This window comes from Heterodontus francisci, chromosome 8, assembly GCF_036365525.1.
Source record: "Heterodontus francisci isolate sHetFra1 chromosome 8, sHetFra1.hap1, whole genome shotgun sequence".
NCBI classification, from domain to species: domain Eukaryota; kingdom Metazoa; phylum Chordata; class Chondrichthyes; order Heterodontiformes; family Heterodontidae; genus Heterodontus; species Heterodontus francisci.
The window spans coordinates 6015189-6036846 of NC_090378.1; the positions used below are offsets into that span (position 1 = coordinate 6015189).

A 21658-nucleotide genomic window follows, 5' to 3' on the forward strand; every position below is an offset into this window, starting at 1 on the left:
ACCAATTTTCGTGTCATCTGCGAACTTACTTATCATACCTCCTATATTCACATCTACATCATTAATGTACACTACAAACAGCAAGGGTCCCAGCACCGATCCCTTGGGTACATCACTGGTCACAGGCTTCCAATTGCAAAAACAACCCTCGACCATCACCTTCTGCCTCCTGCCACTAAGCCAATTTTGGATCAAATTTGCCAAATTGCCCTGGATCCCATGGGCTGTTACCTTCTTAACCAATCTCCCATGTGGGACCTTGTCAAAAGCCTTACTGAAATCCACGTAGACTACATCAATTGCTTTATCCTTATTTACACACCTAATCACCTCCTCAAAAAATTCAGTCAAATTTGTTGGACATGATCTCCCCTTGACAAAGCCATGCAGACTATCCTTGATTAATCCCTGCCTCCTAGCTAGATAAATACAGACGGAAGAAAGGAATAGAAGGATACAGAGTCCTGGGGTCATGGAGTCTTTAGCGCACAGAAGGTGGCCATTCGGCCCATCGAGTACATGTTGGCTCTCCGTAGAGCAATCCCACCAGTCGCATTCCCCCACTCAATCCTCATAGTTTATTTCCTTCAAGTGCCCCTGAAATTTCCGTTTGAAATCATTGATTGTCTCTGTTTCCACCTCCCTCATAGGCAGCAAGTTCCAGGTCATTACCAGTCACTGCGTAAAAACAATTCTTCCTCACAATCTCCCTGTACCTCTTGCCCAAAACCCTAAATCTTTATCCCTTATTCCTTGTACCATCTGCTAATGGAAACAGGTTTAGATAAGGTAGACAAAGAAAAGCTGTCATAATGTTGTACAGTTCTGTCAAATCTCCCCTCAGTTTCCTTTGCTCCAAAGAGAACAGCCCCAGCTTCTCCTACCTAACCTTGTTGCTAAAATTCCTCATCCCTGGAACCATTCTGGTAAATCTCCTCTGCACACTCTTAAGGACCCTGACAGACTCCCTAAAGTGTGTTAACTGGAACTGGACGCAATTTTCTAGTAGTGACCTAACCAGAGCTTTATAAAGGTTCGGCATAACCTCCTTCCTTTTGTACCCAATACCTCTACTTATGAAGCCCAAGATCTCATATGTTTTGCTGATCACTCTCTCAATGTGTCCAACCACCTTCAAAGATCTATGCAGATGAACCCCAAGGTGACCCTGCACACTCTTTAGAACTGTGCCATTTGGTCAATATTGCCTCTCCCTATTCCTTCTACCAAAGTGCATCACCTCACATTTCTCTGGATTGAATTCTATCTGCCACTTGTCTGCCTATTCTGCAAGCCTATCTATGTCCTGTTGCAGTGGATTGGTATCATCCTCACTGTCTGCTACTCCTCCAAGTTTGGTGTCATCGGCAAATTTTGAAATTTTACTCAGTATTCCAATAGTCAATTGATTTATATATAGCAAAAAAAAGCAGTGGTCCTGGCACTGATCCTTGGATAATAACACTGTCACAAAATCACCTTGTTACAGTGCAGAAGGAGGCCATTCGGCCCAAGTAGGTCTGTATGTTTTAAACACATACTTTTTACACGAACAACAACTTGCATTTATGCAGTGCCTTTAACATAGTACAACCTCCCTTAATAGGAGTAAACTTTGACAGAACTGCATCGGGTATTAGGACAGAAACAGGTCGATTTTAGTAGCATCTTAAAAGACAAAAGCGAAGCAGTGAAGTTTGGGGTGGGAGTTCCATAGCTTAAGACCAAGGCAGCTGATGGCACCGTAACCAATGATGGAGTTATTAAAATCGGAGATGTTCAAGAGGCCAGATTTGGAGGAGCGCAGAGGTCTCCGAGGAAGGTTGTAGGAGGTTACAGAGATAGCAAGGGGTGAGGCCATGGAGGGGTTTGAAAACAAAGATAAGAATTTAAGATCAAAGTGTTGCTGGACCTGGAGCCAATGTAGGTCAGCTAGCACAGTGGGTGATGGGTGAATAGGAGCAGGAGTAGGCCATTCAGCCCATCGAGCCTGCTCCGCCATTCAATACGATCATGGCTGATCCACTTCAATGCCTTTTTCCTCACACTATCTCCATATCCCTTTATTTCATTGGTATTTAGAAATCTGTCAATCTCTGCTTTCAACATACTCAATGACTGAGCTTCCACAGCCCTCTGGGGTAGAGAATTCCAGAGATTCATAACCCTCTGAGTAAAGAAATTTCTCCTCATCTCTGTCCTAAGTGGCTTCCCCCTTATTTTAAAATCGTGTTCCCTGGTTCTAGACTCCACAACCAGGGGAAACTTCTTAGCTGCATCTACCCTGTCTATCCCTTTAAGTATTTTGCAGCTCACGATTATCTAAGGTACAAGGTGTGAGGCTGGCTAAGAGAGCATTGAAACGATTTTAATAAAGGCAAGATTTACATATTTCGAGTGCATTAACAAGTCACATGGACTCACTTTGAAGTGTGGGCTCTTGTTACATAAAAAAACCTTTGCATTGGTTGATGTCAGCCATGACTTAGTGGGTAACACTCTGAAAAGGTTGTGGGTTCAAGCCCCACTCAGGAGACTTGAGCACATAATCCAGGCTGACATTTCTAGTGCAGTACTGAGGGAGTGCTGCACCGTGGGAGGGTCCGTACTGAGGGAGTGCGGCACTGTCAGAGGCACCGTGTACCAGATGAGATGTTAAACCGAGGCCCTGTCTGCCCCCTCAGGTGGATGGAAAAGATCCCACAACATCAAGAAGAGCTGGGGAGTTCTCTCAGCTGTCCTGGGCCAGTATTTGTCCCTCAACCAACGTCACTAAAACAAACAACCTGGTCATCATCTCAGTGCTGTTTGTGGGAGCTTGCTGTGCACAAGTTGGCTGCCATGTTTGCTGCATTACAACAGTGACTACACTTCAAAAAGACCCCAAGTGGGTGTAATGCACTTCAGGGCATCCTGAGGTCGTGAATGGGTGCTATATGTTTGAAACCTCGGGATTCTGCACTCCTCCAATTCTGGCCTCTTGTGCAGCCTCAATTTTAATTGCTCCACTTGGCAGTCATGCTTTCAATTGTCTAGGCCCTAAACTCTGCAGTTCCCTGCTGAAGCCTCTCTGCCTCTCTACTTGTCTCTCCTTCTTTAAGATTCTCCTGAAAGCCACGCTTTCAGTCTCTTCTAATGTGGCTCAGTGTCACTTTTTGATGCTTTATGCTCCTGTGAACTGCTTTGGAATGTTTTACTATGTTGAAGGTGCTATATAAATGCAAGTTGTTGAGGATTCTCTTTAGTACTTAAGAAAATTGAAAAGACTCATCACTACTTTTTTCTCTCCAAATGTTACAGAATTCACAGATGAGCAGAAAGAATTCCAGGCCACAGCACGAAAATTTGCTCGGGAGGAGCTGGTTCCTGTAGCTGCTGAGTATGACAGGAGTGGAGAGGTCAGTGATCTGTACTGATGGCAGATCGTCACCGGTAACGCTCACTCACTCGGAGCATGGCATCTTCTCACCCTCAGCCCTGCTCCCAATCGTCACGTACCCCACAATAATAAAAGCAAAATACCGCGGATGCTGGAAATCTGAAATAAAAGCCAGAAATGCTGGAACCACTCAGCAGGCCTTGCAGCATCTGTGGAGAGAGAAGCAGAGTTAACGTTTCTTCGGAAGAAGGGTCACTGACCCAAAACATTAACTCTGCTTCTCTTTCCACAGATGCTGCCAGACCTGCTGAGTGGTTCCAGCATTTCTTGTTTTTATGTCACGTACCCCACTCCTGGTGTACTGCCACCCCGCACGCCTTGCACCCTCTCCCCCTTATTACTAACACAAAAGGTTAGAAAGAGGGATGGAAGTTGGACTGGTCACCTGCTCTTCAAAACAATTCCACAGAATTCACAGTGCACATCAGGCCATTCAATATCACAGAATCTCAGAATCGTTGCAGTGCAGAAGGAGGCCATTCGGCCCATCGTGTCCGCACTGGCTCTCAGAAACAGCAGTTCCCTCAGTTCCATTCCCCTGTCGCCTTCCCATAATGATGCACGTTCTTCCTTTTCATATAACTGTCTAATTCTCTTTTGAATGCCTCAATTGAACCTGCCTCCACCACGTTCTCAGATAGAGCATTCCAGACCTTAACCACTCGCTGCGTGAAAAAGTTTTTCCTCATGTCACTTTTGCTTCTCTTATCAAATACTTTAAATCTGTGCCCTCTCGTTCTCGATCCTTTCACAAGTGGGAACAGTTTCTCTCTATCTACTCTGTCCTGACCCCTCATGATTTTGAATACCTCTATCAAATCATCTCTCAGCCTTTTCTTCTCCAAGGAAAACAGTCCTAACTTCTCCGATCTATCTTCATAACTGAAATTCCTCATCCCTGGAACCATTTTCGTGAATCTTTTCTGTACTCTCTCCAATGCCCTCACTTCTTTCCTAAAGTGCGGCACCCAGAATTGGACACAATACTCCAGCTGAGGCCGAACTAGTGTCTTAAACAAGTTCAACATAACTTCCTTGCTCTTGTACTCTATGCCCCTATTAACAAAGCCCAGGATACTGTATGCTTTATTAACCGCTCTCTCAACCTGTCCTACCAGCTTCAATACTTATGCACATATACACCTAGGTCCCTCTGCTCCTGCATCCCCTTTAGAATTGTACCCTTTATTCTATATTGTCTCTCCATGTTCATCCTATCAACATGAATCACTTCACATTTCCCTGCATTGAAGTTCATCTGCCACCTGTCTGCCCATTCCACCAACTTGTCTATGTCCTTTTGAAGTTTTACACTATCCTCCTCACAGTTCACAATGCTTCCAAGTTTCATATCATCTGCAAACTTTGAAATTGTGCCCTGTACACCAAGGTCTAAGTCGTAATATACATCAGGAAAAGCAAGGGTTCCAACACTGATCCCTTGGGGAACTCCACTACAAACCTTCCTACAGCCCGAGAAACATCCATGAACAACTACTCCTTGTTTCCTGTCACTCAGCCCATTTCTTATCCATGTTGCTACCATCCCTTTTATTCCATGAGCTACAAGTTTGCTCACAAGTCTGTTGTGTGGCACTGTATCAAACACTTTTGAAAGTCCATGTTCACTACGTCAACAGTATTGCCCTCATCAGCCCTCTCTGTTACCTCCTCAAAAAACTCCAGCAAGTTAGTTAAACATGATTTTCCCTTAAAATATCCATGTTGGCTTTCCTTAATTAACTCGCATTTGTCCATATGACTATTGATTTTATCCTGAAATATTTTTTCTAGAAGTTTTCCCACCATTGAAGTTAAACTGACTGTCCTGTAGTTGCTGGGCTTATCTTTACCCCCTTTTTTGAACAAGGGTGTAACATTTGCAATTCTCCAGTCCTCTGGCACCACTCCAGAGTCTAAGGAAGACTGAAAAGTTATGGCCAGTGCCTCTGCGATTTCCACACTCACTTCCCTCAGTATCTTTGCATGCATCTTATCCAGCCCTGGTGTTTTATCCACTTTTAAGTACAGACAGCCTATCTAATACTTCCTCTTTATCAATTTTAAACCCCTCTAACGTCTGACTTACCTCCTCTTTCAACATTGCCTGGGTTGCATCTTCTTCCTTGATAAAGACAGATGCAAAGTATTCATTTAATACCTCAGCTCTGCCCTCTGCCTCCATTTGTAAATCCCCTTTCTGGTCTCTAATCAGCCCCACTCCTCCTTTTATTATTTATATGCCTATAGAAAACTTTGTGTTTTTCCTTAATGCTCTCTGACAGTCTCTTTTCATGCTTTCTCTTTGCTTCTCTGATTTGCTTTTTCACTTCCCCTCTGGACCTTCTATATTCAGTTTGGTTCTCAATAGTATTTTCTACCTGGCATCTGTCATAAGCACACTTTTCCTTCTTTATCTTAATCTCTATCTCTTTTGCCATCCAGGGAGCTCTGGATTTGTTTGCTCTACTTTTCCCCTTCAAGGGAGCAGACCTTCACTGCTTGAACTATCTCTTCTTTGAAGGTAGCCCATTGTTCATCGACCGGTTTTCCTGTCTGCTTTTGACCCCACATTATTCGCACCAGCTCCATTCTTACCCCATTGAAGTTGACCTTCCCCCAATTAATTATTCTTGCCCTGGATTGCTCTTTGTCCTTTTCCATAGTCAGCCTAAACCTTATGATACAATGATCACTATCCCCTAAATGTTCTTCTACTGATATTTGATCCACTTGGCCCACCTCATTCCCAAGAACCAGGTCTAGCAGTGTCTCCTTTCTCATTGGACTTGCAACATACTGTTGTAAAAAATTTTTCCTGAATACACTCTCGGAACTCTTGCCCCTCACTGCCCTTTACACCACTATTATCCCTGACTATGTTTGGATAATTAAAGTTCACCATTATAACGGCTCTATAATTTTTGCACCTCTCTGTAATTTCCTTGCAAATTTGTTCCTCCATGTCCTTCTTACTAACTGGTGTCCTATAGACAACACCGAGCAATGTAACTGCACCTTTTTTGTTCCTTAGCTCTAGCCAAATTGATTCTGTCCTCGACCCCTCTGGGACATCCTTTTTCTCCAGCACTGCAATGCTCTCCATCAATACCGCTACCCCTTCCCCTTTTTTCCCTTTCCGATCTTTCCTGAACACCTTGTATCCAGGAATATTTAACACCCAGTCCTGCCTTCTTTGAGCCAGGTCGTTGCTATAGCCACAACATCACATTTCCACATGGCAATCTGCACCTGTGCATCACCAGTCTTATTAACCATAGTCAGTGCATTCACAGACATGCACATTAACCCTGATTCCGACTTTATTACTTTCTCCCTTACTCTGACCCCACCTAATAACTTACTATTCCCTACTCTCATGCTATCTATCTCCCCCAGAATTCTATGCTCCTTGGTATTTTTTAAAAATTCATTTATGGGATGTGGGCGTCGCTGGCCAGGCCAGCATTTTATTGCTCATCCCTAATTGCCCTTGAGAAGGTGGTGGTGAACTGCCTTCTTGAACCACTGCAGTCCATGTGGTGTAGGTACACCCACAGTGCTGTTAGGAAGGGAGTTCCAGGACTTTGACCCAGTGACAGTGAAGGAACGGCGGCGATACAGTTCCAAGTCAGGATGGTGTGTGACTTGGAGGGGAACTTGCAGGTGGTGGTGTTCCCATGTATTTGCTGTCCTTGTCCTTCTAGTTGGTAAAAGTTGCAGGTTTGGAAGGTGCTGTCTAAGGAGTCTTGGCGCGTTGCTGCATTGAATCTTGTAGATGGTACACAGTACTACCACTGTGCATCGGTGGTGGAGGGAGTGAATGTTTGTGAATGGGGTGCCAATCAAGTGGGCTGCTTTGTCCTGGATGGTGTCAAGCTTCTTGAGTGTTGTTGGAGCTGCACCCATCCGGCAAGTGGAGAGTATTCCATCACACTCCTGACTTGTGCCTTGTAGATGGTGGACAGGCATTGGGGAGTCAGCAGATAAGTTACACACTGCAGGATTCCTAGCCTCTGACCTACTCTTGTAGCCATGGTATTTATATGGCTACTCCAGTTCAGTTTCTGGTCAATGGTAGCCCCCAGGATGTTGATAGTGGGGGATTCAGCGATGGTAATGCCATTGAATGTCAAGGGGAGATGGTTATATTCTCTCTTGTTGGAGATGGTCATTGCCTGACACTTATGTGGTGTGAATGTTACTTACCACATATCCACCCAAGCCTGGTTATTGTCCAGGTCTTGCTGCAGTTCTACGCGGACTGCTTCAGTATCTGAGTCGTCGCGAATGGTGCTGAACATTGTGCAATCATCTCCGAACATCCCCACTTCTGACCTTATGAATTGATGAAGCAGCTGAAGATGGTTGGGCCTAGGACACTACCCTGAGGAACTCCTGCAGTGATGTCCTGGAGTTCAGACGATTGACCTCCAACAACCACAACCATCTTCCTTTGCGTTATGTATGACTCCAACCATCGGAGAGTTTTCCCCCTGATTTCCATTGACCAGTTTTTCTAGGGCTCCTTGATGCCATACTCAGTTAAATGCTGCCTTGATGTCAAGGGCAGTCACTCTCGCCTCACCTCTTGAGTTCAGCACTTCTGTCCATGTTTGAACCAAGTCTGAAATGAGGTCAAGAGCTGAATGGCCCTGGCGGAACCCAACTGAGCGTCACGGAGCAGGTTATTCCTCCCTAATACTTTCTCCTGGTTCCCACACCCCTGAAAAGTTACAAGTTTTGCTTCTCTACAGTCTGAGCTCCCTCTCAGGTTCCCATCCCCCTGACAATTTAGTTTAAACCCTCTCCAACAGAACTAGCAAATCTCCCGACGAGGATATTCATCCCAGTCCTGCTAAGATGCAACCCGTCCATCTTGTACAGATCCCACGTGCCCCAGAACCAGTCCCAATGTCTCAGAAATCTGATGCCCTTCCTCCTACACCAGTTCTCCAGCCACGTGTTCACTCACTCAATTCCTCAATGCCCATGCTCACTTGCATCTGGGAATGGGAATAATCCTCAGATTACTGCTTTTGAGGTCCTGCTTTTTAATCTCCTTCCTAGCTCCTTAAAATCTGCTTTCAGGACCTCATCCCCCTTACCTATGTCATTGGTACCAATGTGGACCATGACCTCTGGCTGTTCACTGTCCCCCAGAAGAATGTTCTGCAGCCGCTCCATGACATCCTTGACCCTGGCTGCAGGGAGGCAACACATCATCCTGGAGTCACGTTTACTGCTGCAGAAACACGCCTGTCTGTTCCCCTGACTAATGAATCCTCAATCACTATTGCTCTTCCACTCATCTTCCTGCCCTCCTGTGCAGCTGAGCCACCTGTGGTGCCACAAACCTGGCTCTGACTGCACTCCTCTGAAGAACCATCACCCTCACCAGTATCCAAAATGGAAAACTAATTACTGAGTGAGAGCATATCAGAGGACTCCTGCACTACCTGCCTGGTTCTCTTGGACTGTCTGGCAGTCACCCATTCCCTATCTGCCTGCATGTTCCTAACCTGTGGTTTGGCCACCTCCCTAAACGTGCTTCCACGTCGTCCTCCGCCTCGCGGAGGTGTTAGCAATTTTGGAAAGTGTGAAAATAGATATGTCCCCTGGGCCAGATGGGATTTATCCTAGGATTCTCTGGGAAGCTAGGGAGGAGATTGCAGAGCCTTTGTCCTTGATCTTTATGTCGTCATTGTCGACAGGAATAGTGCCGGAAGACTGGAGGATAGCATTTGTCCCCTTGTTCAAGAAGGGGAGTAGAGACAGCCCTGGTAATTATAGACCTGTGAGCCTTACTTCGGTTGTGGGTAAAATGTTGGAAAAGGTTATAAGAGACAGGATTTATAATCATCTTGAAAAGAATAAGTTCATTAGCGATAGTCAGCACGGTTTTGTGAAGGTTAGGTCGTGCCTCACAAACCTTATTGAGTTTTTTGAGAAGGTGACCAAACAGGTGGATGAGGGTAAAGCAGTGGATGTGGTGTATATGGATTTCAGTAAGGCGTTTGATAAGGTTCCCCACGGTAGGCTATTGCAGAAAATACGGAAGTATGGGGTTGAAGGTGATTTAGAGCTTTGGATCAGAAATTGGCTAGCTGAAAGAAGACAGAGGGTGGTGGTTGATGGTAAATGTTCATCCTGGAGTTTAGTTACTAGTGGTGTACCGCAAGGACCTGTTTTGGGGCCACTGCTGTTTGTCATTTTTATAAATGACCTGGATGAGGGTGGGTTCGTAAATTTGCGGATGACACGAAGGTCGGTGGAGTTGTCGATAGTGCCGAAGGATGTTGTAGGGTACAGAGGGACATAGATAGGCTGCAGAGCTGGGCTGAGAGATGGCAAATGGAGTTTAATGCGGAAAAGTGTGAGGTGATTCACTTTGGAAGGAGTAACAGGAATGCAGAGTACTGGACTAATGGGAAGATTCTTGGTAGTGTAGATGAACAGAGAGATCTTGGTGTCCAGGTACATAAATCTCTGAAAGTTGCTACCCAGGTTAATAGGGCTGTTAAGAAGGCATATGGTGTGTTAGCTTTTATTAGTAGGGGGATCGAGTTTCGGAGCCACGAGGTCATGCTGCAGCTGTACAAAACTCTGGTGCGGCCGCACCTGGAGTATTGCGTGCAGTTCTGGTCACCGCATTATAGGAAGGATGTGGAAGCTTTGGAAAGGGTGCAGAGGAGATTTACTAGGATGTTGCCTGGTATGGAGGGAAGGTCTTACGAGGAAAGGCTGAGGGACTTGAGGTTGTTTTCGTTGGAGAGAAGGAGGAGGAGAGGTGACTTAATAGAGACATATAAGATAATCAGTGGGTTAGATAGGGTGGATAGTGAGAGTCTTTTTCCTCGGATGGTGATGGCAAACACGAGGGGACATAGCTTTAAGTTGAGGGGTGATAGATATAGGACAGATGTTCGAGGTAGTTTCTTTACTCAGAGAGTAGTAGGGGCGTGGAACGCCCTGCCTGCAACAGTAGTAGACTCGCCAACTTTAAGGGCATTTAAGTGGTCATTGGATAGACATATGGATGAAAATGGAATAGTGTAGGTCAGATGGTTTCACAGGTCGGCGCAACATCGAGGGCCGAAGGGCCTGTACTGCGCTGTAATGTTCTAATTCTAAGTGAGTCCAGCCGCCGCTCGAGTTCCAAAACCCGGAGCTCAAGCTTGTGCAGTCGGTGACGCTTCCTGCAGGTGTGTATGTCGATGACACATGGTGTGTCCATGACTTCCCACATGCCACAGACTGTACATTCCACTCGCCAGAGCTGCCCTGCCATACCTTAACTTTACAGACTATTTATTCCAAGGAGAATAGCTTACCAGGTACTCACCAACCAGCTGTTTCCACTGCACCGAAGCAAGAACCAAATACAAGTCAAATACAATTGCTCCGTGCTGGTGTTTGTGTCCCACACGAGCCCCCTCCCACCCCTTTCGCCCAACCCGATCAGCATATCCTCTATTCCTTTCTCCCTCATGTGTTTATCCAGCTTCCCCTTAAATACATCTATACTATTCACCTCAACCACTCCCTGTAGTAGCGAGTTCCACATTCTCACCACTCTCTGGGTAAGGAAATTTCCTATTCGATTTATTTGTGACTATCTTACATTTATGGCCCCTATCTCTGGTCGCCCTACAGTGGAAATATCTCCTCTCCATCTACCCTATCAAACCCTTTCATAATTTTAAAGTCCTCTATCAGATCGTCCCTCAGCCTTCTCCTTTCTGGAGAAAAGAGCCCCAGCCTGTTAGAAAAGAGATGAATGAACGCAGTATGGTTTTACAAGGGCAAGATCATCACTGAATGGAGCACTCCAGTTGATGTACATCGAAGCTCATGAAGGTGTCAGATTATCTCACCTAGGAATAGCAGTAGAAGGGATTGGCTTATGTAATTGGCAAAATGATTCCATAATGAAACACTAGAAAGCATGGATAATTGAAAGTGGACATTGTGTTATTCGGGTTAAGGAGAAATGCCTTGTGATCTTAGTGGTCCGCTGTACTAATGATGATTTTCTTTTCAGTATCCCGTTCCGCTTATTAAGAGAGCATGGGAACTGGGCCTGATGAACACACACATTCCTGCGAGTTGTGGTAAGCAGAGAATGGAAGAAGGAAATGAAATTTTAAAAGTGGAAACTGTTGGGAAAGCACAGCAGTGACATCATTTTCTGTAAAGGAAGCGTTGGGTTAACAGTTCCTGTGTAAAGTGGGAGATGAATGAGCCTCTTTATAAGACTGACAAAAAAAGAGGAGGGGAATGAATAGTGAATAGAGCTATGTAAAATGATCTGCAGTTTATAAAAAGGATATAGAGGCACTAGGGGAAGTGCCAAAAAGATTTACAACAGAGGTGTCCAAACTTTTCGCGTGAAGGGGCCACATTACAAATTTTGTCTTACATAGGGGGCCGGTGAGACGGCTACCCGACCAGACCCGATGACGTGTCTGGTTAAGGCCAGGTCTCTCTTCCGGGTCTGGCATTCAGGCTCAGGTTGGGCCGGGTCGGACACGGTGCTGCCTTTTGGTCAGGGAGGGAAAAGCTTCAAAATTTGAACGGCCAGGACATCAAAGCGGAAAACCTGCATCCGGACTCCGCAATAGTCTGCTGTGAGCAAATGAAGGTCTCCATTCCATCCAAGGTAGAGCACAACCTCTTTGATATAATCAACTTCATTCTGGTAGTTGAGTCGGGTCAAGCGCGGGAAAAAATCCAAGGGCTGGGGCCCAGATCGGGTTGGGGTTGGATGTAGTTCTGTCGGGCCTGGGTCAGGTTTCAATTGCATACCCAAGCAAGCCTTTATGGTGAGACAATTTCGGAAATATAAAGGCATTAACTAGTTATCTTGCCATTAAACATAACAAATGTGCATTTTTGTGAGGAAGCTTTAAATGAGACGAAATTATTGACTTACTTTCTCATCACTATGCTGGACTGATTTAGTGAGATATCTGGCATTTTTTTCCTTGCACAGTTAGTCAATATTTTCCCGCATGCTTGTAGAGATGCGGAGTATTCCAGATAGATGTCCATCTGTCAGGAGCGATCTTGATCACTCTCTCTCCCTCTCTGTGTCGCTCCTCCCTTTAAGGCTGTGGTTGCGTGGCCAAGGCTAAGGATTAAGGTTCCAATCCAAGGAGGTGTGGATTCATGTCCCCCTGCTGCACGATTTTGGGTCAAAATCCTGGAACTCCCTAACAGCACTGTGGGTGTACCTACCCCACATGGATTGCAGCGGTTCAAGAAGGCAGCTCACCACCACCTTCTCAAGGGCAATTAGGGATGGGCAATAAATGCTGGCCTAGCCAGCGACGGCAAAAAACCCATGAATGAATAAAAAAAAAATCTGAAGTCCAACCCCCCCCCCCCCCCCCCGGCGTCGTCCAACCCCCCCCCCCCCCCCCCCCCCCGCGTCGTCCAACACCCCCCACTGGTCGTCCAAAACCGCCCCCCCTCCCCGTGTCGTCCTTCCCACCCCCCCCCCCCCCCCACCCCCGTGCTCTCCCCGTCTCTGTGTTAATGCTTGGTTAATTATGTTATTAAAGATTCAGAGGTGAAGGGCCTGGTTTAATTAAGGACTTAGAACGGATATACAGAGAGCCTGCTGGGTCACTGGAAGAAGGTGGCAGGGAGAGATATGTAATACTGCATTCTGTGAATAAACTGGCTATCAAGAAAAGGAACTGTGTCTAGCTTCATTCTTCACCATTTGGCTTGGATCTGTTTAATGCCCTGTTCCTGTGTCTCCGCACATCTGTAACCTAAGCTGGGTATCAGTAAGCAGGTTTGGGGTGAGTAACTGCCTCAGCCTGTATATTCTTCAGAAAAGGCAGTGAAAGAGGACTCTTAATGAATTATATGCAGTGCTAAATAGCTTAGATAAAGGTAAATTCAGAATACTGCTCTAAAATAAAACAGTGCAGTGGGACCAGAGGTGATAAATGGAAACGGGAAAAAATAAATTTAGCTGGGGTACCAGAAGAAAGTTGACTGGTGTTGAGAGTTTGGGTACCCGAGAAATTAACTTCAATTGTATAGTTAACATAATAGATGAATGAGCTTAGGCTGTTTATTGCTCTTGCCTTTTCTTATATTCTAGAATCATAGAATGATGCAGAACAGAAGCAGGCCATTTGGTCCATTGTGCATGTGCTGGCTCTTTGCAAGAACTATCCAATTAGTCCCAAGCCCTTCGCTTTTTCCCCGTAGCCTTACAAATTTTTCCTTTTCAAGTATTTATCCCTTTTGAATCTGCTTCCAAACCCCTTGTTGTTTCTAATTGCCTCAGTAGTTTCTGATTTCTTTACTTTTTGTTTAAACAATAGGTGGAATGGGACTAGGCATTTTTGACTCCTGTCTCATAACTGAGGAACTAGCATACGGTTGTACCGGCATTCAGACTGCAATAGAGGCCAACTCACTGGGGGTAGGTTTGCATTGTTTGTTTACTTACTGTTGCTAAAATGGTTTTTCTTAACGGAGTCAATAGTAGCAACACTGCTGTATCACCCAATGAGTTAGAGGCAGGACAGAATTTGTGGTCTTAAGTTACTGCAAACAAAGTCTGCTAACTGATGAATTACAGCAAACATTATATTTCATGATGGACTACAGCAGAGTATCTGAACTCGTGATTAAAACTACAGAAAGCAGTTTCCTGAGTACAGCAAGTTCATTTCTCCAGCAAAATGCAGTGAGTGGAGGATAGTTACACAATACAAATGATCAAAATGATGCATTAAAATAATCTGTCACTTAGAGCATTCTCCAGGCATGAATGACAGGTGGAACTTACCTAATCATCTCCATTCTGGCTGGGGCTTGTCCTGTAACTATGTGCAGCCTTTTTTTTTAAACCGTTCCTCCTTGTCCTTCTAGATTTCTCTCCTCTCCTGAAAGCATTGTTCCCCGAAAGGGATATCACAAATTCAGTCCACATTCCAGTACCTTGTCAAGTGACTGTTCTTTGTGTGCTTTTTAAAAATTCATTTCCTAGATGTGGGTGTCACTACATTTATTGTCCATCTCTAGTTGCCCCTTGACAAGATTGCACTGGATCTTCATCTTGAACTGCTGCAGTCCATGTGGTGAAGGTGCTCCCACAATGCTGATTAGTAGGGGGTTCCACGAGTTTGATCCAGCGACCATGAAGGAGTGGCGATATAAGTTAGGATAAGAAATAGGAGCAGAGCTACACCATACGGCCCCATGAGCCTGCTCTGCCATTCAATACGATCAGAGCTGCTCTTCTGCCTTAACTCCACTTTCCTGCCCGCTCTTCATATCCCCCGATTCCCTGAGAGACCAAAAATCTGTCTGTCGGCTTTCAATATACTCAACAATGGCGCATCCACAACGCTCTAGGATAGACAATTCCAGAGATTCACATACCTAAAAATGAGGTGTTAACCTGGTGAAGCTACAACACGTGCATGCCAAACAGCGAAGCAGTATGCAATAGGCAGAGCTAAGTGATCCCACAACCAACTGATCAAATCAAAGCTCTGCAGTCCTGCCACATCCAGTTGTGAATGATGGTGGACAATTAAACAACTAACAGGAGAAGGAGACTCCACAAATATCCCCATCCTCAATGATGGAGGAGCCCAGCACATGAGCACAAAACAAAGGCTGAAGCATTTGCGACCATCTTCAACCAGAAGTGCCGAGTGGCTGATCCATCTCTGCCTCCTCCTGACGTTCCCAGCATCATAGATGCCAGTCTTCAGCAGATTTGATTCACACCACGTGATATTAAGAAATGGCTGAAGGCACTGGATACGGCAAAGGCTATGGGCCCTGACAAAATCCCAGTTGTAGTACTGAAGACTTGTACTCCAGAATTAGTTGTGCCCCTGGCCAAGCTGTTCCAGTACAGCTTCAATACCGGCATCTACCCAACAATGTAGAAAATTGCCCAGGTATGTTTTGTCCACAAAAAGTAGGACAAATCCAATCCAGCCAATTACGACCTCATCAGTCTACTCTCAATCATCAGCAAAGTGATTGGAGGTGTCGTCGACAGTGCTATCAAGTGGCACTTAAACAGCAACAACCTGCTCACTGATGCTCAATTTGGGTTCCGCCAGGGCCACTCAGCTCCTGACCTCATTACAGCCTTGGTCCAAATGTGGGCAAAAGAGCTGAACTCAAGATGTGAGGTGAGAGTGACTGCCCTTGTCATCAAGGCAGCATTTGACCGAGTGTGGCATAGCAAAACTCGAGTCAATGGGAATCAGGAGGAAAACTCTCCCCTGGTTGGAGCAAAACCTAGCAAAAAGGAAGATGGTTGTGGTTGTTGCAGGTCAATCATCCCAGCCCAGGACATCACTGCAGGAGTTCCTCAGGGTCGTGTCCTAGGCCCAGCCAGCTTCAGCTGCTTCATCAATGACCTTCCCTTTATCATAAGGTCAGAAGTGGGGATGTTCGCTGATGATTGTGCAATGTTCAGCACCATTCGCGACTCCTCAGATACTGAAGCAGTCAGTGTACATATGCAGCAAGAGTTGGATAACATTCAGGCTTGGGCTGATAAGTGGCAAATAACATTCATGCTGCACAAGTGCCAAGCAATGGCGATCTTCAACAAGAGAGAGTTTAACCATTTCCCCTTAATGTTCAATGGCATTACCATCGCTGAATCCCCCACAGTCAATATCCTGGAGGTCACCATTGACCAGAAACTGAACTGGACCAGCCACATAAATACTGTGGCTACAAGCACAGATCAGAGGCTGGGAATTCTGCGGGCAGTAACCCACTTCTTGACTCCCACAGTCTGTCCGCCATCTACAAGGCACAAATCAGGAGTGTGATGGAATACTGTCCACTTGCCTGGATGAATGAGGCTCCAACAACACTCGAGAAGCTTGACCCCATCCAGGACAAAGCAGCCCACTTAATTAGCACCCCATCCACAAACATTCACTCCCTCCACCACCGACACACAGTGACAGCAGCATGTACCATCTACAAGATGTACTTTTTTAGTATTCGTTCATGGGATGTGGGCGTCACTGGCTAGGTCAGCATTTATTGCCCATCCCTAATTGCCCTTGAGAACCTTGCAGCAACTCACTCTACCTCCTTCGACAGCACTTTCCAAACCAGTGACCTCTTCCACCTAGAAGAACAAGGGCAGCAGTTGCATGGGGACACCACCACCTGCAAGTTTCCATCCAAGCCGCATACCATCTTGACTTGGAACTATATCGCTGTTCTTTCACTGTCACTGGATCAAAATCTGGAATTCCCTTCCTAACCGCAGTGTGGGTGTACCTACACCACATGTACTGCAGCGGTTCAAGAAGGCAGCTCACCACCACCTTCTCAATGGCAATTAGTGATGCGCAATAAATGCTGGCCTAGACAGCGACGCCCACATCCGATGAAATGAATAAAAAAAACCCTTGAGTGAAGAAAATTCTCCTCATCTCAGTCCCATATGCTCAACCCCTTATCCTGAGACCGTGCCCCACTATGTTCTAGATTTCCCAGTGAGGAGAAACAACCCATCAGTATAGACCCTGTCAAACCCCTTCAGAATCTTGAATGCTTCAATGCAATCACCTCTCATTCTTCCAAACTCCAGAGAGTATAGACTAATTTGCTCAACCTCTCATCACAAGACAACCCTCTTATCCCAGGGACCAATTTAGTGAACCTTTGCTGAACTGCCTCCAAGGCAAATGTATGGGTGGTGTGTGTCTCAGGGGAACTTGGATGTGGTAGTGTTCCCATGTGCCTGCTCCCCTTGTTCTTCTAGGTGGTGGAGGTGACGGGTTTGAGAGATGTGAGCTTTGGCATTGAATATCAGGAGGCTGCAGGGAACATCAACGCTAAGCTGGATGTCCACACTCGTGCATGTTCCAGCGAGGGCCTCTGTGTTGCCATCGGGAGCAGAAAGCTCTGTGCAGTCCCCACCTGATTTATATCAGCCCAGACTGTAGATGCGGCTTTGATCCTTCTGTAGAGCCCAGCTTTCGCATCATAGAATCATACAGCAAAGGAGACCATTCAGCTCATCGTGCCTATGCTGACTTTTTAATAGAGCTATCCAATTAGCCCCACTCCCTCCTGCTCTTTTCCCTTAGCCCTGCAAATTTTTCTTCTTTTCAAATAGTTACCCAATTTCCTGTTGGAAATTATTATTGATCTGCTTCCACCACGTACAGGCAGTAAGTTCCAGATTGTAATAGTTCTCAGCTCTTTCCTCACCATCTCCCCCCCCCCCCCTTCCATGCCCCCACCCCCCAGTCTTTTGCTAATTATCTTGCCTTCAAACCTGTGACCTCTACAAGGGCAGCAGGCACATGGGAACACCAGTAGCTGCAAGTCACACACCATCCTGACTTGGAAATATATCGCTGTGTTTTCACCGTTGCTGGTCAGAATCCAAGAACTCCCTCCCTAACCGCACTGTGGGTGTACCTACACCACATGGTCTGCAGCGGTTCAAGAAGGCAGCTCACCACCACCTTCTCAAGGGATGGGTGATAAATGCTCGCATTTCCAGTGGTGCTCAGATCCCGTGAGTGAAAACAAATCTGTGTCCTCTTGGTAAACATGATTAGAAATGAAATGAAATGATCCTCTAGGATATTGACATGTTTTTCGAATGGATTCTTTTCTCCTGTCTGACGGTGACTTTAGTTGGCTCAGAAGTGATTCTGTTTCTTTGACGCTGCGGTGCATTGCCACCTTTAACTTGTAGCCTCTTTCGTTTCAAGCAAATGCCAGTCATCCTTGCAGGCAACAAGGAACAGCAGAAGAAGTACTTGGGACGAATGACTGAGGCTCCGCTGATGTGTGTGAGTGTAACTAATGTTACGGTTTGGAAAATCATTCACTGGAAAAAGGAAAACGCAGCAAACGGCTGTAGCTAACGGAGCTCTTCTTCCTACTCAGGCATATTGTGTGACAGAACCAGGTACCGGCTCCGATGTGTCTGGCATCAAGACCAGAGCAGAGAGAAAGGGCGACGAGTATATTATTAATGGTCAGAAGATGTGGATCACGAATGGAGGCAAGGCTGACTGGTATGTTTCTAATACTGTTGACCTCTCCAAATTGTGGCAGCTTTCATCGTTATCATCATACAATGATACAGCACAGAAGGAGGCCATTCAGTCCATCGTGCCTGTGCCGAATCTTTGAAAGAGCTATCTAATAAATCACATTTCCCCACTCTTCACCTCCCCCAAAGCCCTTCATACTTTTTCCTTTTCAAATATTTATTCAATTTTGCCTTTGAAAGTTATTGAATCTGTTTCCACTTCTCTTTCAGTTGTGAATCTTTGGAATTCTCGACCTGAGAGAGCGGGGGATGCTCAGTTACCGAGTATATTTAAGATTGAGATCGGTAGATTCTTGGACGCTAAGGAAATCTTAGGATGGGGAGTAAAGTGAAGTTGAGATAGAAGATCAGCCATTACCATATTGAAAGGCAGAGCACGCTCGAGAGGCTCCTGTTCCTATTTCTTACTTCCTTATTTTGCCAGAACCTGTCCATCAAAATGAAGGATGTTCTCCAGAAGATTTCTTCACAGTTAAATTATCACAATAATTGGGTAACCCCCCACCCCTCCCCCCTCCCCCAACCATCAGAAACATGTATTAAGGCATTTAATCCATAACTATGCAAAGTAACGTGGTTCCCACTGGTACAGAAATTTCCAGTATAAAACCATACAGTATTTCCCAATTAACTAACAGTATTACTGTTTAAATTGCCAGTTCTGTGGGAATGGTATCATTCATCAAGGGACATAAAGGACATTTGTCATTGAAATGATTTTCCACTTCTGACCCTAGAACAGAGTAAAAACCCTGGGGTATAATTAAACCCATCTCTAGCAAGGTTAGAATACCAGAAATGATACGTCATTTTCCACGGTGAGTGAGAGGTGCTGCTGTTGCCTGGAGAGAAGCTTGTAAGATTTTTGAGATGAATCAAGACAAATTTCTTCATTGGCTCCTGGAATTATTATATGGAAATATGTACCAACTGCAGGTAGAGAAATAAATTTGTTGCCCTTGTATTACAATTACTTAATCTCTGTTTGTCTCCGAGGGGAGCAGGGTAGCAGGTCATGTGTCTCTATCTATCTCACACTCTCACTTTCCCCGTTTTCTCTCTCTCTCTCACTCTGCCGCCACCCCACCCTCCATCCGCACCCCCCCCCCCCCCCCCGCTGCTGCACTGCCGGAGGGGCAGTACTCAGGGAGTGCTGCACTAGCGGAGGTTCTGTCTTTCAGATGAGACACTAAACTGCAGCCTCTCCTCCCCTCTCAAGTTGACATAAGAGATCCCACAGCACAATTTTGAACAGGAGTAGCGGGAGTTCTCCCCGGTGTGTTGGAGCCAATATTTATCCCTCAATCCACATCACTTTAAAAAGAAAATTATCGGTTCCTTCATTACTTCATTTCTGTTTGTGGGAGCTTGCTGTCAACAAATTGGCTGCTGTGTTTCCTGCATCATGAAACTGACTACACCTCAAAAAGAGTTTATTGGCTGTAAAACGCTTGTGATGTCCTGAGGTCATGAAAGGCACGATATAAATACTCGAAGTGTAAGTTCTTTTTAGGAGACACAGATTCCAGAGCACCAACACCCATCAGTCTTGATTTGTCCCTACTCATTCTGGAACTTGAAAATATTAACACACCACCTTTGACTTTGTATCATAGTATCATAGATTTACAGGCCATTCGGCCCTTTATGCTTGTGTTGGCTTTTTGAAACTGCTATCCAATTACTCTAAAGCATCACAAAGGTTACAGAGGAGGTTTACCAGGGATGTTACCAGGGACGAGGAGAGGTTGGAAAAGTTCGGATGTTCTGCCTGGAACAGAGAAGGTTAAGAGGTAACTTGAAGGAGGTTTTCAAGATGATGAGAAATTTTGATAGAGTAGAGAGAGAAAAACTATTCCCTCCGGTGAGTGGATCAATAACCAGAGATCATATAGATTTAACATCATTGACGAAAAATCTAGAGGGGAGATGAGGAGAGATTTTACACTCTGTTATCAGGATCAGGAACGCTGTATCTGGAAAGGTGGTGGAAGCTGATTCCATAAATAATTTTAAAAAGGAGTTGGACAGGTACTTGATGAGGAATGTAACAGGGCTACAGACAGAAATCTGGGACATGGGACTAAGCACGACTATTCTTTCTAAGAGCCAGCATAGGCATGGTGGGCTGAATGGCCTCCTTCTATTATGTGCGTTTCTATGAGTTCCACTCCCCTGATCTTTCCCCATAGCCCTGCAAACTTCTCCTTTTCAAGTATTCATCCGATTCCATTTTTAAAGTTCCTGGGGAGATGGTGGTGTAGTGGTAACGTTGCTGGATTAGTAATCCAGAGGTCCAGGCTAATGCCCTGGAGACATGGGTTCAAATCCCACCACAGCAGCTGGTGGAATTTAAATTCAATTAATTAATTAAAATCTGGACTTGAAAGCTAGTCTCAGTAATGGTGCCATGAAACTATCATCAATTGTAAAAACCCATCTGGTTCACTATGTTCTTGAGGGAAGGAAATCTGCCATCCTGACCTGGTCTGGCCTACATGTGACTCCAGATCCACAGCAATGTGGTTGACTCTTAACTGCCCTCTGAAATGGCCTAGTAAGCCATTCAGTCACCAAGGGTAATTAGGGATGGGCCACAAATGCTGGCCTTGCCAGCAACACCCTGATAAAGAATAATAAAATATTGAATCTGCTCCCACTACCCTTTCAGGCAGCGCATTCCTGATCATTGTTTTTTTTGTTTGTTTGTGGGATGTGAGCATTGCTGGCTAGGGCAATTAGGGATGGGCAATAAATGCGGATCAGGGGGAAAAAACAATGATCAGGAATGTGCTGCCTGAAACATACTGCATAGAAAACATTCCCATCAATCCTCTGGTTACTAATCCTTCTGCCACTGGAAACAGTTTCTGCTTATTATCAAAATGATTTTGAACTCCATTATTAAATCTTCCCTTAACCTTCTCTGCTCTAAGCAGAACAATCCCAGCTTCTGTAGTCTCCCCAAGTAACTGAAACCCCTCATCCCTGGTACCATTTTTGTAAATCTCTGCATCCTTTCCAAAGCCTTTGCATCCTTCCTAAAGTTTGATGCCCAGAATTGTACTGATGGGGCCCAACCAGTGATTTATAAAGGTTTATTTTTCTGGGATAACTTTAAA

At 45.3% G+C, this 21658-nt stretch overlaps 1 protein-coding gene across 2 annotated transcripts in view; it reads left to right on the forward strand.

Annotated features, from left to right (window-relative positions):
* The window catches only part of acadm (acyl-CoA dehydrogenase medium chain), a 75480-nt gene that overhangs the window by 39760 nt on the left and 14062 nt on the right, over window positions 1–21658 (forward strand). For both annotated transcript variants that reach the window (XM_068036582.1, XM_068036583.1), the window contains exons 3-7: window positions 3301–3398; window positions 11484–11553; window positions 13786–13886; window positions 18190–18270; window positions 18368–18498. In XM_068036582.1, coding sequence (XP_067892683.1) covers window positions 3301–3398; window positions 11484–11553; window positions 13786–13886; window positions 18190–18270; window positions 18368–18498 — 481 coding nt within the window. The remainder of the gene's footprint in view (window positions 1–3300; window positions 3399–11483; window positions 11554–13785; window positions 13887–18189; window positions 18271–18367; window positions 18499–21658) is intronic.